We start from the raw sequence: 14,692 nt of genomic DNA, 5'->3' as shown, positions 1-14,692 counted from the left end.
TTTGGAGTTGTAGATCATGTTGTTGTTTTTTTCCTTTGTTTTAGGAAAGTGTTAAGATGAAATGGTTTTCCTTTTTGGTTCCCTCCCCACCTGAAAAATACACATTTTGTGTCCACAAGAATAATATATTGTTTCTTTAATCTTGTGTTTTTCATAATCTCACAAAATGTAAATGACAGCTACGATTTCACCGTCAACTGGCATCGAGAACCTCACTGAGAACCATCTCTGCTCAGCCTGTGGACTCCGACATCCACCCAGACAGCTGGATCGCACTTTGCCAGGTGTCCCTTTCCAGCTCTGTCCTAAGGAGTTTCAGAATTGGGCGAAGGCCAGGCCTGGTGGGCTGTGAGGGCCACGGTACCTCTCGGCGCAGGCTCGCCTTTGTGAAATGGGACCAGGGGCACCACTTGCTTTACTACTGACCCTGCTGTGAAAAAAACTGGAGCAGTTTCACCTTGTATACTTATCGGTGTCATAAGCGTCTTTGCCAATTGCATCTCCTACAAAGGTTTTTATTGTTATGATGGGCATCTGGCTGGTTTATAAAAAGTAGTTAGCAGTAGAGCTGACATCATGCACAGAGCCTCGACTCCCTGACTAGACAACTGATGCCAGGGATGTTTTGTTGAAAAGGTTCTTATTTCTCTAAAACAGTATTTCTTCTCCTCTCCTGGGGACTGGGAGGGCAAGAGAGAATGAGGAGCAGGCTTGCGCCCTGGTTCCAACATCAGGAGTGACAGGGTGATCTCGGGGATGTCCTGTGGGGACAGCCTGGGCCACTAAACAGGGCCAGTAGAGATAGGCATTTTAGCTTTAAAAAAATCTGTATTGGAACTGATGTTAAACTGGCTTATCAGTAGAAGCATGAAATCACCTCTAAGTGGTGGGACATGGTTGGCTGGAGAAGAATCTGTTTTTTGTTGTTGTTTTTTTTGTACACGGGCTGGTGGGAGGGGGCAGTCTCACTCTGTCACCCAGGCTGGAGTGCAGTGGTGCAATCTTGGCTCACTGCTGCCTCTGCCACCCAGGTTCAAGCCATTCTGTCTCAGCCTCCCGAGCAGCTGGGACTACAGGCGTGTGCCACCATACCCAGCTAATTTTTGTATTTTTAGTAGAGATGTGGTTTCACCATGTTGGCCAGGTGGGTCTCGAACTCCTGGCCTCAAGTGATCCACCCACCTCGGTCTTCCAGAGTGCTGAGATTACAGGTGTGAGCCAAGCCCAGCCAAAAAGAATCTATCTGAATTCGTGGAGATGATGATGCCTGCAACGCACGCTGCAGGCAGAAAGACTAGATGCTTAGGTGCTTACAAGTCCTGCTTCAGGAGCTCACCATCTCTAGTCGGGCTAGCAGATGCTCTTGGCTCCTTTGCAGCCCACCCGTCCCCTATTCCATCAGAACAGCCTTCTACTAGTGCAGCAGCTTCAGCACAGCCTTCTGCAACAGGTCAGGGCTCCTGAGATCACTCGGCACATGCAGAGCATTCTGTTGTGCTATTTGAACCACTGTTTGCAAAGCACATTTCTGTTTTTTAGGTACTGTAGGCTTTTCCCCAAGGGGCCTGATTCCCTATGAGACTGAAGATGGGGGGACCCTATGTGCACCCCACTTTGTAGCAAGTTCCTTTCTCCCCATGCCGGCATTCTCAGCTGACAGCCTCTCCTCCTGGGGTGAAAGGCTCCCCTCATGGCAGGGGAACTCTCAGGTTCTGGACATGTGACACTCACCATCTTTTCTTTTGAATCTCATTTCTGTTTATGGCCAAATTGTACGACTGCATAGAACATGACTAAGTATTTCAGAGAGAAGGGCCTGGTGCAACTGAGCAGCACCCCCAATGAGCTCCTCTTACCACATGACAATTTGCTTATTTTAAAATACAGCCACCGGACTGAACCGACCATGGTCTCACAGGCGGACACACCATGGGACGCAGAGATAGTAGAACTAAGTGACTGTCACCCTGCCATATCCATATGTGTTCCAAAGAAGAAGGGTCAGCAGAGTTATGGCTGGCCCGGGACCATCCCGTTCCCGAGTCCACACATGCTCCAGCAGGAGAGCTGCACGAGGCCCTCCGAGCCCTGGGACTGGCACCTGAACTGCTGTTCCTGCACTCCTGCAGGCAGCCCCAAGACGCAGGTGACTGATGGCCATGGACTGCTGCTGTGGGGCAGATGGGGACCTCCGTAGGAGAAATAAGTCTTGGCAGATTTAGAATTTTCTTTCTTGATCCTCTCTTGGAATAAAAAAATACAGGTAAGATTAAACAAGAGCTGCTTAAGATTTTTAAAAGGAGAGGTGTGATAGGTTTCTTCCATGCTGCCTTTCTAGAAGGTTTTTCTCAGAAACCTAAGTAGTGGCTGTCAGGCCCCCAACGTCTATAAGCCACCTTAGTACCTTCCGATCCCAGCAAAGCCTGGAATCCCCCAATTCGCTCCTGTCCTTACTCTGGGCCTAGTACAGCGGTTTCCACATAACACCACTTTTCTTCCCAGCCCTTGACGGTGGATGTGGATGTCTTTGGAAGAATCCTAGTGCATTTCATGTTCATTACCTCGTCGGATCAGTCTGGAGAAGGCATCTCAGTTCAAATGTAAGTGACTGGATTACTTTATTGAATGGTAAGAAATTTAAAGAGCAAAGAGCTGTTGTAAATGCTACTTGTGTGTTTTTTTCCTCCAAAACTCCAATCTTGAATTTTTCTTTCAGTGGCATTTCTACAGGAACAGGGTGTGCATGGCTGTGCTTAACTGCATTTGCCATCCTGGTCTGTTCCTGTGCACGTCTAGAGAATAAGAATTAACCAGCCTTGTCCACTGCTGGGGCAGCTCGGGCTGCCAACTCATTTCCCAAGCCCAATATGAGAGAGTCCTTTCTCAGACTAGCTGCTTCAGTAGGAAGCAGTCATCTGGTATGTGGGGTTTGCTCTGGGTTTCTGCATTTCTTGGTAAAAGGAAGCCCTTTTAAAATGCTAAGTCATGAAACCTTTGGTAGTGAAGCCAAGTGGCATTCCCTCCAGATTCCTGTCTCCTTGAATAAGGTCCAAAAAATCTCAGGGTTTTTTTTTTTGAGACAGGGTCGGTCTCTCACCCAGGCTGGAGTGCAGTGGTGCGATCAAGGTTCACAGGAGCCTCGACCTCCCGGGCTCAAGCCATCCTCCTGCCTCAGCCTCCCAAGTAGCTGGGACTATAGGTGTACACCAGTATGCCCAGCTAATTTTTTTTTTTTTTTCCAGAGACAGGGTTTCACTATGTTGCCCGGGCTGGTATTGAACTCCTGAGCTCAAGTGCTCTTCCCAAAGTGCTGGGATTATAGGTGTGAGCCACTACACCTGGCTCTGGTTTAATAAGAACCAGAGATTCAGAGAGGTGGGCCACAACCCTTTCAGAGTGACCCAGCGGAGCCCCAGTTACCTGCCTGACTCTAAGAGTGAAATTAGGAAGAAAGGGAAAGCCAGTTTTTCTGCCAGCAGGCAACTTTCCCCTCTGATCAGGGACACCGGGGACTTATGTGCCAGCCCAGGCTGAACTAACTACTGTGTGACTCTCTGCCTCAGCTAAAGCTTGCAGCTCGAGGAGGAGGATGCCCCTTCCTTGGTGAGCCTGTGCACATCTGGCAGGCACCCAGCTTCTGTGCATGCCCTGGGAAGGAACCACTTCCCTGGGTTAGAGAATGCCACGTGAACACAAGACAAAGGATGCGGCAGGAGTTAACCCTCCTCCCCTGCTGTCCCTCCACGAGGCAGGGAGGAGCATCTCAGCCTGAATGCTGGCCTTCCCCAGCAGCCCACAGGGAAAGTCTGGGGAAAAGGAGCTTGATCCACTGCCCAGTATTTGTCTCATTTCCCAAGAGTTTATCCCATTCTCAGCCACTGAGTAGGGATAGAAGGAGAGGTGTGATAAGTAGCCATTCTCAGCCACCTGGATCCTAGGGTGCTACACAGTTTCTGGAAGGAGCCTGGGAGCAAGGGCTGTGCTGGTCCTCTTGGCTCATCAGGGGGCTTCCCCAGTCATCCTCTAGCAGCAACTGTTTAGCGCTGTGTGGCCAGCGTCCTGGGCTTGTAGACAGAGACGTCTTTGTCCCAGAGTGCAGGCCGCCCTTTGATAATGTCAGCTGCCTTCTCTGCAATCATGATGGTGGGGGCGTTCAGGTTGCCACTGACCAGGCTGGGCATGATGGAGGCATCGACAACCCTGAGGTTTTCCACCCCGAGAACCCTTGTCTGCGGATCCACCACGGCGGTGGGATCAGATGGCTGGCCCATCTTACAGGTGCAAGAGGGGTGGTAGGCACTGTCGGCTTTTGCCCGCACAAAGGCATCTATCTCTTTATCTGACTGAACATGGCTTCCCGGCTGGAGCTCTTTCCCTCGGAACGGAGCGAAGGCTTCCTGTGCAAAAATTTCTCTGGTGAGCTTCACACACAGACGGAAATCCTTCACGTCAGTTTCTGTTGAGGAGAAGAAACAGGTGAAAACCCCTCCTTTTGCCATGCTGGCCTCACTGGAAGATTCACGGCATGGAGAAGCTCCGTAAGCTGTCTGAGGAGATGGTGTTTGGGGACAAAGTTCAGGGCCTTGGGGGACTGAGCCAGCAGGCTGCTTGTCACCTGCTGGTTAGACTTCATAGCTGGTTAGACTGTACTGTGCAGCTCAAAGGCAGCATCCTACACGGACACAGCCCGCCCAGAGGCCCAAGTTGAAATGAGGGGTCTGACTTACCTGTAGGACAGGGATGAGAACACAAAACCCGCCCCTGCCACAGGGTTGCTGTGAGCACCCTGCAGCCATCGCTGGGCAAAACCTGCCCAGTGGACAGTGCTCATTTTTGCTGCATGCAAAGAGGCAGGCCCAGGAATGGAATGTGCTTTTAGAGGCTGCTCAGAGTAATAACAGGAACAATGCTCTAGCTACAGACCTGGCACCCACACGGCGTGGTCTCCCTTACCTCGTGGCAGATTGTTCTGAAAGATGCAAATCTCCCATGCTGTCTAAAATGAAGCCCTGGGGTTACTTCATGTGTCCCAGGACACGAAAGGGCTGCTGAAGCAAGTTTACAGCCTGAAGTGATGGGGCGGGGGATGACAGAGGAGCACTTTTGTCTTGTAAAGTGTAGTCCAAGGGTACGATTCAGGGGCAAGCAAGAACCTCACAAGGCATTCATTTGTTCAAGCCCAGGGCCAGGCAGATGCAGGTGGCTGAATTACCTGTTGACAAGTAGTTGGGCTGGATCACAGGGTGGTCTTGGGGATTGGCACTTCTCAGTTTGAGCCAGCCCACACTTGTGCCCCGCATGGTCCCCACGTGTACCTAGGAGAACACAGAGGAAGCAGTGATGGTCCCTCCACAGACATCCACAGTGACCTCTACCGACCCTTGTTTACCTGCACGGTGGGCCTCTGCTTCCAGAGTCAGTGGGGAGCGGAGGCATGTTAGCATTTGCCCACATGGTACCCACCTCCACAAAGCGATTACAAACCACCTCGGTGAATCACTCTTTCATCCTGGCCTCATACTCCATGGCTCAAAGCTTTCAGAGATGGTGATTCCAGGGCCAAATCAGCACCCCTATTTGTCCCATTTCTGGCACTCGGGACCTCGTCTCCATGGACCAGTCATACACTTGGCATGCACCACAAAGACTGACTCGCTGGCCTCCCTCCCTGCTCCTCTCTCCACCCAAACATGCTGGACAGCTGGAAGGCAGGGGACAGGCCTCTATGCCCCCAACTCTGCAGCCATGTGGCACCAGGGAGAATGCTGCCTTGGAACATGAGAGCATCTTCCTTCCTGGATGGTAGGAAGGAAACACCCTGGGAAGCCATGCCTCCTCCCCCTGCTCACCTGGTAAGCCTCCTGCTGGGTGGGGACGCGCCCATGGTCAATCACTTGGGATGGCAGGAAATGGAACTGGATATCCGGGTGGGGGACCCCAGGCTGGCTGCGGATGAACCCACCTGTTTCCAGATGGGCAGTGGCTCCCTCCCCTGAGAAGCAGAAGAGGATGAGGCAGAAGAGCCAGTCAGGACGTGGCAGGTGGGCCAGCTGTTCCTGGCTTCCCTCTTGGTGACTGGACCCAAGTCCTGTCCACATCAGTTTACCCCCTACAGGAGGCTCACCCAGCACCACACCATAAAATGTCAACTATTTGCCTGAAGTGGGGGCATCAGCTCTGCCCTCTACCTGGGCCAATTCTGCCACTGCCAATGCCACCTGCTTTCCTGGCTCTTCCCACCACATAGTACAGCACACACTGCATAGTAGGTGTGTGAGAAATACAGGCTGAGTGGATGAGCAGGATTTCAAACTACCATTTCCTGGCCCAGGTGCAGCTAGAAATCAAATGGAAAAGGTTGAAAGATGAATGCTGATTCTGCAGTCTAGCCCCAAAGTCTCCTCTCTCCACCTTTTCTCCCGGTTCCTTGGACCTCACCTGCTGTGTAGCACTAGGCCATCCCTGCCCATCTGTAAGGAAGAGCAGCCCCTAAGCCCTGAGGAGTCTCACCTTGAGCAGACCCTGGGCCAAGCTCCTTGGTACGTGCTATTGCTTCTGGTCCTCGCTTCAACCCGTCAGGTTGAAACTGTGCATCCCCATTTTGAAGATGGAAAGACTGAGACTCAGGGCTAAGGTAAATGGCATAGTTCAGCATCAAACCCAATGCGCAGTGGCCAGAACCCTTGCTCAGCTCCTGAGGAAGGAGGTCTCAATGCTCATAGTCTCCTCCCAGGTTACCGATGAGTGTGCTCACCTGTGAATTTCCAGAGCCACTCCAGACCAATGCGGGCCTTCCGCAGGGGCTTCTGTGATGAATGGAGGGTGATGGGATGGGTGCATGCCTGCTGAATGTAGATCTCCAGGTGGTCCTGCAGGTTCTGGCCAACCCCTGATACGGGAGGCAATAGGTAAGAAAATGGCTACCAAGGGCGCTCAGCTGCTTCTCAATATCCCCCTGGTTTTGAAAAATTCTCCCCTAATCACTTGTCTTCTGGACCGAGCAGGAGCTCGATTTAAAGACTGGTCTCAGTTTAAAGGCTGCCTCCCAGAGACATCATTCTTGCACTCCTGGCCAAGTATGGCCTGCCTCTGATGCTGCCAAGGCTGCCTATCCTTGTCACTTACTCCCAGGGCAGCCTCTGGGTGCTCTGTGTCTAGCCCTGCTCAGCAGCCCCCTTCATGAGGCAAGGACCCACACCTTCAGCAGGCACTGCTTGGTTAGCAGTGGCTGGATGGTGATGGCCAGAGGGGCAGAGAGCAGCCCCATCCTCACCCCAGCGTGGGGAAGGAGGAAGCAGCCCTGTCGTGCTATGCAGCCCTTGCATGAGTTCATCCAAGCCTTTGGGCACACTGGGCAGGTCACTGTCATGAAGCAGCACTTCCCCAAGCCCCTCATGATGAAGCCTAAATGCACAAAGGCCCAGCCCTCCTGGAGTGAGGTTATCAGGAAGGGCAAGAGACGGAGCCTGGCCCTCAAGGGCATCTGAGACAGTTTACAAAATCAGTTTAGGTCTTAACAGGGAGAGCAGGCTCTGGAGCACTGAGCTGACTTCATTCATGCTCAAGGCAGCCAGTGAGTCCTGTGGATAGAAGGACGAGGCCTGGACCCCTCTCACCATAGAGCTGCCCTGGTGACACGCCCATGGCTGACCCAGTGGGACTTTACGGGCAGATGCTCCCTGCTGCAAGGTGCCCTTCTCCAAGTGAAACAGGATGGCCGGGGAAGAGAGAGGGAAAACAACACAAGGCTTGGGGCCCAGGGGTGACAGGGTCCAGTGAGCCTGGGAGACCTTCAGCCTCACGGGGATGATGTGACAGTTCTAAGGAGCACTGACTGCCACCACCTCCCCACTCCATGCTATTAAGATACACTAAGCCATTTGCTGAGCACAGACAGCCCCTGGGGAGCAGTAAAGAAGGGGGCTCACCAGGCAGGTGGCATACCACAGGGATGCCCAGTTTCTTGAGGTCGTCAGCATTCCCGACGCCTGAGAGCATGAGCAGCTGTGGAGAGTTGATGGCACCTCCGCTCAGAATCACCTCCTTGCTGGCGTAAGCCTGGAAGAGGCAGAAGTCCGGCCAGGTCACACTCCCCGAAAAGCCAGCTCTTTTCCTGACTCACAGACCAGTGTCCTGCTCTAACCAGCACCATGAGAACATGGCCTTGGGATGTGGAATCCATGTGGCACGCCGGGACACGGCAACTGCTGTACAGCACCTGCTCACAGGCCCCAGAGCCAAGGAGAGGAGGCTCACTGAGTCACTATTTGAAAGCAACCGGCAGGTGTAACTACAGCTAGACGGTAGTGATGGCCTTAACAACAGGAGGGGTCAGCTTACATGAGATAAATGAAAGCAGACATTCAAGTGAGTAGTCTAAAGCAAGAAGTAAACCAGATCTACACGTGAAGGTGCAAAACAATCTGACCCCCTGCCAACAACGCAGAAATATAAAGTATGACCACACATATGGGTTTTAAAACCTCTAGTGTAAACCTATAGTTTCCTGTGAGGTCAGTGCCCTGAAATGGTGCGGAAGGCTCTGAATTAGGCATGCACACAGGGGCACTGACACCACGGGCCCTCTGCAGGTGGTAGGACTGGGGGCTTCCTCACCTCCACCAGCCCACTGCTACCAGCTGCTCGGCCCCCCTATCATAGGTACGAGCATACAGGGCTGGGGGTGAGGGTGTGAGTCCTGCCCCCTCTGAGCTGAACCACCAGGGTCACTGCCCACTCTCTTCTGCCAGGACCCCACTGCAGTGCACTCACCCTGCAGCTCTGCCCATTCTTGACATAGTCCACGCCCACTGCACGGGTGCCCTCAAATAGCACCCTGCTCACAAGCGTCTGGGCCTCGGCCTTGAGGTTGGTGCGGCTCAGTGCTGGGTGCAGGTAGGCACAGGCCGTGCTCCACCGTTTGCCTGCAGGATGGAGGGTGGTGGTCAGGCACAGCCCCGCCCTCCCCTGGTACCTGGGCAGGAGGAAGGAGCTGGGGAAAGAGTGGATATGCCCAGCTCTGACTGCAAGACCTGCCTTTAAAGCTGGGACAGAAAGAACCTGCCCTGCAGAAGTCCACAGCTGCCTGGGGTCCCCTGGACACAGGTGGAAAAGTACCCTTCACCCTCAAACAGGAAGACACAAAGACCAGGAGCACGGCCAAAGGGCTAAGAGCCTTGAAGAGGCAGGCAGGAGCCCTGGGTCAGCCCTGACTTGCCTCTGCCCTGCTGTGAGCAAGGCCCTTCACCACTCAGTGTGCCTCAGTTTGCCCATCTGCAAGTCCCTAGAGGACTTTAGGCTACCTGTCCAGAGAGCTGATTCTCCATTATCCACACAAATGGGGGCCAGAGGTGCAGAGAACACCGAGATCCCCATCGTGTATCACTCACGGCTCTGGGTTGTATTCTGTTGGGGTGTACTGAGCCACATCCCTTCCCGCTCATGCCAGGCTCAGCGTTCCCATGCCTCCTGACCATGCTGGAGCCAGGAGCCCGGAGCTTAGGCCGACATGGGCGGGAGCTGGGGTAGGGAGCAGTGCTTTTAAAAAGAGAAAAGACAGGTGGATGGGAAGGGAGGCCACACCTTCATGGATGGTCATGTCCATCCAGCCGAAGCCCTCCTGCTGGAAGCCGTTCATGTCCTCGGTGAGCGGGTAGCCAGCCTGCTGCGTGGCCTCCAGGAACGCGCGGTGCAGCGGGTGGTTGGTCTTGCCCCGAGACACCCGCAGCGGACCATCGGCGCCCCGGTACAGGTTGGCGCCCAGCTCGTGGCCCTGCGCCTTGCGGAAGTAGGGCAGGCAGTGCGCGTAGTCCCAGCCGAGGGCGCCTTGGCGCTGCCAGCGCTCGTAGTCCTCGGCGTGCCCGCGGACGTAGACCATGGCGTTGAGGGACGAGGAGCCGCCCCAGACGCGGCCGCGCGGCCAGTACAGCACGCGCCCGTCCAGGCCCGGCTGCGCCTCCGTGTGGTAGCACCAGTTGTACCTGTCGTCGCACAGGTTGGCCACCAGGGCCGCGGGCATGTGGATCTTCCACAAGAGCCGCTTGCTCCCCGCGCGCAGATCCTTGGGCCCCGCCTCCAGCAGCAGCACGCGCTCGGCGGGGTCCTCCGTGAGCCTCCCAGCCAGCACGCAGCCCGCCGAGCCCGCACCCACCACCACGTAGCTGTACTCGTCCCGGATCTCGGAGCTCGCGCTGGCCAGGGTCCGGGCACCTGGGGGCTGCTGCCGCCCCACGGCTCCCCGTGCCAGGGCTCCAGGCCGGCCCAGGCCGCGTAGGAGACACCACATGCTTCTATCTAGCCCAGTCCTCTGATCCACGGAGGGGAATGAGATGACTCAATTCTCCCTAAAACAGGAAAAGAAGCTTTAAAAATCTTAAATCGGCATGCACGTGCAGAATCGGTCCCAAGCTGGGACAGCCACACTGGTGTGGCAAAGCTCCAGGGCATGCTCACCAACGGCCTGCCAGGGCAGGGTGCAGCAAGCCCAGCCTGACGGTGGCTGCTCAAAGAAACGAGGAGGAGGAAGTGAGGGGCACACAGGAATTTCAGAACTGTTTTATATGTGCCAGGATGGACAGGCACAGGGTGGTGGGTGGGGCAGCAAAAAGGCCCCTCCCCCAACTAAGGGGTAAAATGCTTCCCTGTGCTATGTGTGTGAACCTGGAGACTGGGCAGCAGTCCACCTGCCAGAACGCAGGGGAGCAAAGGGCTTTCCAAGGGGGAGAGAAAACAGGGAACTTGTTCTCGTCCGTTCGAGACAGCGGGCTCGGCCCCTACCATGTGCTAGCACTGTTTCCTGCCCCACCCGGTTCCTCTAGCAATACACAGAAAGACATCTACTCTCAAAACTGATGGTTTAGGCCTGGGAGAAGGACAAGACTCAAATAAATAGCTGAAGGAAGATCAGCAGGAGAGGCAGGAGACTGTAGAGCTCAAAGACTTTGACCTGAGGGGGCCATGGGGTACATTAGAGGGGTTTTAAACAGGGTCAGGGTCAGAGCTACACTCTTCAAAGATCACTCTGTAGAATGCTAGCGTCTTAACACAAAAATGGCAGTAGCTTTGAAAGGGTCCTTTCCTAACAATGTTCAAATCAATCTCCACGTAGTGTACAGAGGTAGAAGAAAAAAACAGGATATGCCATGAAAACTTCCACTAAAAAGAACACCTGATGACGCCCCACCCATGAGGCTCAGACCAACAAGGCCTGCCCAAGACTGAGGCTGAAACACAAGGAAACCCTGATAAATCCCACCATCCCTTCCACAAGCCCTGCACCAAGTAACAGCAGCCTACCACTGGAGTGCAGAGGCTCTTTCTCCTCCTCCTCCCCCGTTGCACAGGCACAGGAGACAGAGGTGGCGGAGCCTCCTGCATGCTATGTCTGAGGCTGCTGGAACACTGAGAAGTACTCTTCGGAACTCCAGGCCCCACACCAGCAGCAAGCAGCAGCCCACCACACCACTCCCCACCCAACAACACTCCACACTAACAACCCAACAGAATGAAAGGCAGGCTCTTTGCTAGGCATACTATTTACCTCAGTCTCCACTATCCCATTACACACAAGGTCTAGCATTCAATAAAAATTTAGGATACTAAAAGCAAGGCAAATAAAGGGCTCCTTATCAAGAGATATAGTAGTCAACAGAAACAGACCAAGGAGTAATGTACCCAGATGTTAGGACCCATCAAAGACTTCACAATAACCAAGGTGAACATTATAAAGCTACAGTTGAAAAGGTGGACAACATACTGAACAGATAGGAAATTTCAGCCAAACATTGAAAACTATAGAAAAAAACCAAAATGCAAGAAAAAATACGATGTTAGAGATGAATAATTTTTAATTGGATACAGCACAGAAAACAATCTGGAAATATAAAGAGAAGAAAGAAAGAAAAAACAAAGCAACCAACAACTGTGGGACAATATCAAACTAAAGGATGGATCACTGGAGTCTGAGAGGGAAATAGTGGGGAAGGAGGGCCAGGGGGGAAAGAAGAACAGAGAACAAGGGAGGAGAAGTGTTTGAGGAGAGAATTGCTGAGACTTACCCAAAAGTAGTACAAGACAAAACACTATGGATTTAAGAAGCTTAGAGCATCCCACGCAGGATTAGTACAAAGAAAAACACATCTAAGTACATCACAGTTAAGTTGCTGAAACTCCAAAATAAAGAGAAAATCATTAAGTAGCCAGATAAAAAGAAACATATGCAGAGGGATAAATGTAACAGTGACAGCAAACTTCTCGGAAAATATGCAATCCAGAAGATGATGGAGTGACAACTTTAAATACTGAAAGAAAAAAGAACCTCTGCTAGTTTACTGAAATTTAAAAATTATCTATAACCAGGAAGTACATCTTTATAAAGTAGATAATTTAGATGAAATGGACTAATTACTTGAAAAATACAAGCTGTCAAACTCACACAGGAAGAAACAGACACTCCGAATAAGCTATATCTATTAAAGAAACTGAATCAATAATTGAGAAAGCACCAAGCTTGACTAAGCTCACTAGTAATTTCTATCAAACATTTAAGGAAAAAATTATACCAGTACTCTACAGTCTCTTCTAGAAGACAGAAACAGAGGAACTACTTCCTGACTCATTCTGTGAGGCTAGCACCATCCTAATACCAAAACCAGACAAAGACATTACAATTAAAAACAAACTACAGGCCATTAACCTCTCATTAACATAGATAAAAATATTAGAAAATTGAATCAAATATGTATAGAAATAATTATATACCACAACCAAGTAGGCTTTATCTCAGGTATGCAAGAGTGGTTCAACATTCAAAAATGAGTTAACGTAATCTATTACATCAACAAGCTGAAAAAGAAAACTCACATGATCATATTAATAGATGCAGAAAAAGCATTTGACGAAATTTAACATCCATCAATGATAGAAACTCTTAGTAAACCAAGAGTAGAAGGAAACTTCCTCAACTTCGTAAAGAATATCTATAAAAACCCTACAATCATACCTGGTAGTGAAAAGCTCAAAGCTTTCCCACTAACACCACGAACAAGGCAAGGATGTCCTTTGAACCACTCCTTTTCAGTACTGTACTGGAAAAGTCCTATCTAATGCAATAAGACAAGAAAAGGAAATAAAAGGTAAACAGATTGGGAAGGAAGAAATAAAACTGTCTTTGTTTGCTAATAACATGATTATTTATGTAGAAAATCTAAAAGAATAAAAAATTCCTGGAAGTAATAAGCAATTATAGCAAGATTTCAGGATACAAGGTTAATATATAAAAGCCAATTGCTTTCCTACATACTAGCAACAAACAACTGGAATTTGAAATTAAAAACACAATGCCATTTAAATTAGCACCCCAGGCTGGGCACAGTGGCTTATAGAACACCAACACTTTGGGAGGCTGAGGTGAGAGGATCACTTGAGGCCAGGAGTTTGAGACCAACCTGGGCAACACAGCAAGACCCCATCTGATACAGTTTGGGTTTGTGTCCCTGTCCAAATTTCATGTCAAATTGTAATCACCAATATTGGAGGAGGTGACTGAATCATGGGGGCAGACTTCCCTCTTACTGTTCTCATGATATTGAGTGAATTCTCACGAGACCTGGTTGTTTAAAAGTGTATAGCACCTCCCCCTCCTCTCTTTCTTCCTCCTGCTGCAGCCATGTAAGACATGCCTGCTTCCCCTTCTGCCATGACTGTAAGTTTCCTGAGGCCTCCCCAGCATGTTTCCTGTAGAGCCTGTAGAACCATGAGCCAATTAAACCTCTTTTCTTATAAATTACCTAGTCTCAGATAGTTCTTTATAGCAATGAGAGAACAGACTAAATACATCATCCCTACAAAAATAAGTAACTAATAAAAAATAAATTAGTTGGGTGTGGTGGTACATACCTGTAGTCCTAGCTACTTGGAAAGATGGCTTGAGGCTGCAGAGAGCTATGATTGAGCCACCACACTCCAGCCTGGACTACTGCACCTCAGCCTATGTGACAGCAAGGCCCTGTCTCTAAACAAATAAGCACCCCAATAAAATACTTAGGTATAAATCTAACAAAATATGCACAAGATCTATATGAGGAAAACTGTGAAACTCTGATGACATTTAAAAACTAAATAATGGAGAGATATTTCATGTTTGTGAATAGGAAGGCTCACTATTGTCAAGATGTCAGTTCTTCTCAACCTGATCTACAAATTCAATGCAGTCCCAGTCAAAACCATAGCAAGTTATTTTGTAAATATTAACAAACTGGTTCAAAGTATATATGGAGAGGCAAAAGACCCAGAATGTCCAACATAATACTCAAAGTGAAGAGCAAAGTTGGAGGACTGACATTACCTGACTTCAAGATTTACTATAGAGCTACAGTAAACAAAACAATGTCTTATTGGTGAATAGATCCACGGAATGGAACAGAAAACCCAGAAATAGACCCATACAAATATAGTCAACGGATGTTTGACAAACGAGCAAAGGCAGCACAATAGGAATAACTGGACACACACACACACACACACACACACACACACACACACACACACACACACACACACAGTAAGAGAGAGAGAGATTTATGAATAGAATGCTGTCCCAAAATGGATCACAGACCTAAATGTAAAATATAAAACTATAAAAATCCTGGAAAATAGCACAGGAGAAAGAACACCTAGATGATCTTGGGTTTGA

At 50.5% G+C, this 14,692-nt stretch overlaps 1 protein-coding gene across 2 annotated transcripts in view; it reads right to left on the bottom strand.

Moving 5' to 3' along the window:
- Positions 1-2,593: 2,593 nt before the first annotated feature.
- Positions 2,594-14,692, bottom strand: part of CHDH (choline dehydrogenase) — a 30,398-nt gene continuing 18,299 nt past the window's right edge. For both annotated transcript variants that reach the window (XM_017522154.2, XM_017522854.2), the window contains 7 exons: positions 9,583-10,343; positions 8,773-8,924; positions 7,929-8,058; positions 6,755-6,889; positions 5,850-5,992; positions 5,213-5,315; positions 2,594-4,456 (listed from right to left, as the gene is read on the bottom strand). In XM_017522154.2, coding sequence (XP_017377643.1) covers positions 4,038-4,456; positions 5,213-5,315; positions 5,850-5,992; positions 6,755-6,889; positions 7,929-8,058; positions 8,773-8,924; positions 9,583-10,285 — 1,785 coding nt within the window. In that variant the 5' untranslated portion in view covers positions 10,286-10,343 and the 3' untranslated portion in view covers positions 2,594-4,037. The remainder of the gene's footprint in view (positions 4,457-5,212; positions 5,316-5,849; positions 5,993-6,754; positions 6,890-7,928; positions 8,059-8,772; positions 8,925-9,582; positions 10,344-14,692) is intronic.

Source organism: Cebus imitator, unplaced genomic scaffold (genome assembly GCF_001604975.1).
Source record: "Cebus imitator isolate Cc_AM_T3 unplaced genomic scaffold, Cebus_imitator-1.0 Scaffold0, whole genome shotgun sequence".
Taxonomy (NCBI): domain Eukaryota; kingdom Metazoa; phylum Chordata; class Mammalia; order Primates; family Cebidae; genus Cebus; species Cebus imitator.
This window is presented reverse-complemented; position numbering and strand designations above follow the sequence as displayed.